This window comes from Juglans microcarpa x Juglans regia, chromosome 2D (genome assembly GCF_004785595.1).
Source record: "Juglans microcarpa x Juglans regia isolate MS1-56 chromosome 2D, Jm3101_v1.0, whole genome shotgun sequence".
Taxonomy (NCBI): Eukaryota; Viridiplantae; Streptophyta; class Magnoliopsida; order Fagales; family Juglandaceae; genus Juglans; species Juglans microcarpa x Juglans regia.
Window position 1 is genome coordinate 22,732,883 of NC_054596.1, and position 3,185 is coordinate 22,736,067.

Below are 3,185 nucleotides of genomic sequence, written 5' to 3' on the forward strand. Positions count from 1 at the left end.
CTTATGAGCAAGAGCAAGGGCACGGCACCGTGTCGAGAGAGAGAGAGAGTGGAGAGAGGGAGAACAAAGTGAGTGAAATTTTGGGATAAGTTTCCGTGTTTCGCTCCCACCTAAATTCAAAGCCGAAATTATTTCACCCTCATATTGGAGGGTGTAAATCCTCCAATAACACGGCGTCCGTCTGAAGGGCCTCTCATTTGTTTCTTTGGGAAATATGGAGAGAGAGAATGGGATGAAGCAGAGCATGAAATAGAGGTTTGCTAGTACTTTTCTCTGGCCGGCCATAAAACTCAACTTCGTCATCTTTAAAATCGACATCCCAACTTGTACATCAATCACAAAAATCAATATCAATTCAGTCTCGAAGAAAAGCGAAAGCACTATTCATAAAATTGTTTAACCAAGTACTATAAGGGAGTGCCTTCTATCATTTGCTAATACGGTCTGTAGGAATAAAATCTGTAGGAGAAAAGAAAAACCTACGAGATCACGACACATTAAAGTCCAGTATCACCTTTAAATTAAACCAGCTCTCTCTCTCTCTCTCTCTCTCTCTCTCTCTCTCTCTCTCTCTATGTTGATCATGGACCATTCCTCTATGGCACAGGCTCCTCCTGCTTCTCGTACTCTCCCATGGAGTTGAACTCATTTGGGAACTTGTTATTTCCATAGTAACCTTGATACCCATTAGGATTGTTCTCATTTTGAACATCAACATAATACTTGCCATTCTCCGAAAACCGCGTGTCACTCATCCCCTGTCTCTCAGTCTGGTACCCATTGCTGTTGTAGTAGTTGTTGGAGTAGCCATTGCCATTGTAGTTGTTGTAGCCGCCATTGGCATTGTAGTTGTTGACGTAGCCATTGCTATTATAGTTAGTTGTATACCCATTATCGTTATTGTAACTGCTACCGTAGCCGTTGTTGTTGTAATTGTTCGGGTTGCCATTGTTACTGTACAAGTTGGTCTTCGGGTAGACGGTCTCCAAGCTTTCACCGCTGAGTTCTTCAGTTAGAAGTTCATCTTCAAACATGGTGGTGGTGGAGGGCGTCTTGGTAGGGAATTGGCTAGATCCTTGACCGTAAAGGCCATGGCCATATTCACTTTCTGAATAAGTTGGTGCTGGTGTCGGTGCTACTACTGGTGATGATGCTATTTCTGGTTCTGATGTTGCTGTTGCTGGTGCGATTTCTGGTCCTGCTAATGCTGGACTAGGGGCTTCAGAAATGGAAATTTTGGGGTCTATGAAGCGTTTGAACTTGTTAAAGAACCTGCTCTCTCTGGCTTCAGCTTGGAGAGAAGAAAAGATAAGCACTAGGAGGAAGAAAAGAAAGAAGGGTTTAAAGAAGGAAGCCATTAGGGAAATTAAGGAGAAACAGGGGAAGTAGTTTGGTGTGTTAATTTGTGGGTATTGAAATTTTCAGGTCCCTTTTATAGACCCTTTTTCTGGTGGCAGGATAATGACCCACTCCCCCGGCTAATTATGCGTGGATTGAGGAAAGGCAAACACCGTGGGGTTGGAAAATGATGGCATATAGTTCACGCTGCATGTGCATTCCATGAGATTGTCTAACCTAACCTTTGCAACAAGAACAAGAACACCCAAGCAAAGGAGCATCAGATCTCTCGGAGTAGTCCTAGTCAAAAGTGTGGGATTTTCCTTTTCGGATGTCTGAAATTAAGGGAAGGACCCTACCCTCAGTCCCTGGCGGTTGAGTTAGTTAGGCATCTACCAGGAGGGAAAAAGAAAAAGGAAGCAAAAGAAAAGAGAGTACTGGAAAAACAAAGTAAATAAGAGAGCCAGAACGTGGGAGGGCATAATTATAATTACGTTGGTTTCGGCATGTTCTCCTACCTAGTCCTGGCTTGATCTATGCCAGGCAATACTGAAAGTCCTGTGGAAATAATGTCGTAGTGCCTTTAATTTGAGGTCAGTTCCTTTGGTATCATTTTCAACTGTCATATACATGGAGAGAAATCCGATCACGTTTGTTGACATCACATTTTAAGTAGATGCTGTAGATTCAAAAAATATATGAATCTACAGTCTACATGATATGATTTGATTTGTAAAATTTAAAATTTATATTTCAAATCAAATTATATCACGTGAATAGTATATGGTATAATGCCTTCAAATATAATTATTCTGGAATGTAAACATTATGTTGTATGCTTTAATATTCCCTGTTCAATTCGAACTTGGTTGGTTATGGATATGATTTATGACATTTGTACTCCAGTTAGTTTAAGTAGTCCCCAAAGTGTAATTGATTGCTTCTTGGAGCTCATAGAAGGTTATTCATTTTTAAAAAATGAATTTTGTGGCAAAAGAGGTTCGCGTGAAATAGGCATGATGAGAAAATAGATTAAGATGGGAAAATATAAAAAAGAAAGATGAATACTAATATTTAATTGCTTTTTGTGAAGTAACGTTGAAGGAATTCTTTCTTGAGGGTGGGCGTAATCACAGGAAGAATGGTTGAAAAAGAGAAGAGATGATTGCTTGATTTTGGTCGGTGAACATTTTGACTTTAGATTGGAACTTTGCTCCTGAAAAGCAGGGGAATTTGAGAACCAAGGGGGACTATTGCTTGAGTTGCAAGGTAGACTTTGAGGCTGTCTTTGGTTCTTTGAGCTAATTCGGTTCATATTTAGATATTTTTTAATATTTAAATACTCAATTATCAAATCATTAAAGTCATTTCAACTCAAAACCTCTTTACATGTGGGATCCATAATTTTTTTCAACTCAATATCTTTTTAAATGCGAGATCCAGAACTTTTTTAATTTTTCATAAATACATATTAACTCATTTTAACATCTAAACACATCTAAACTCATCTTAGGTGGATCCCACATAACTCACTCCACTATTTCAACTCACGACTATTCATAAATAATTCAACTTAGCTCAATATCTAAACGCAGCCTGAAAGACATGCGCGGCATGTCTAAATTTGACACCTTTTTGAGTCAACGAGCACATTATTCTATTTTTTTATGATGAATTTTATTTTTTATTTTTAAAATTGAACTACACAAAATTTACACACCCTAAAATTATAACTAACATTATTCTTCTCAAAATACATTAAATGCTTTCAATAATTTAAAGAAATAGATATAATATGCATACTCGTAATATTTAATGATAAATCCATGTTGTTTAACGTCAACATC

At 38.0% G+C, this 3,185-nt stretch overlaps 1 protein-coding gene across 1 annotated transcript; it reads right to left on the reverse strand.

Annotated features, from left to right (window-relative positions):
- Positions 1-368: 368 nt before the first annotated feature.
- Positions 369-1,415, reverse strand: LOC121250678 (protein E6-like). The gene has a single exon (XM_041149861.1). The coding sequence runs from the start codon at positions 1,356-1,358 to the stop codon at positions 597-599; it is 762 nt and encodes a 253-aa protein (XP_041005795.1). The 5' UTR covers positions 1,359-1,415; the 3' UTR covers positions 369-596.
- Between the last annotated feature and the right edge of the window lie 1,770 nt (positions 1,416-3,185).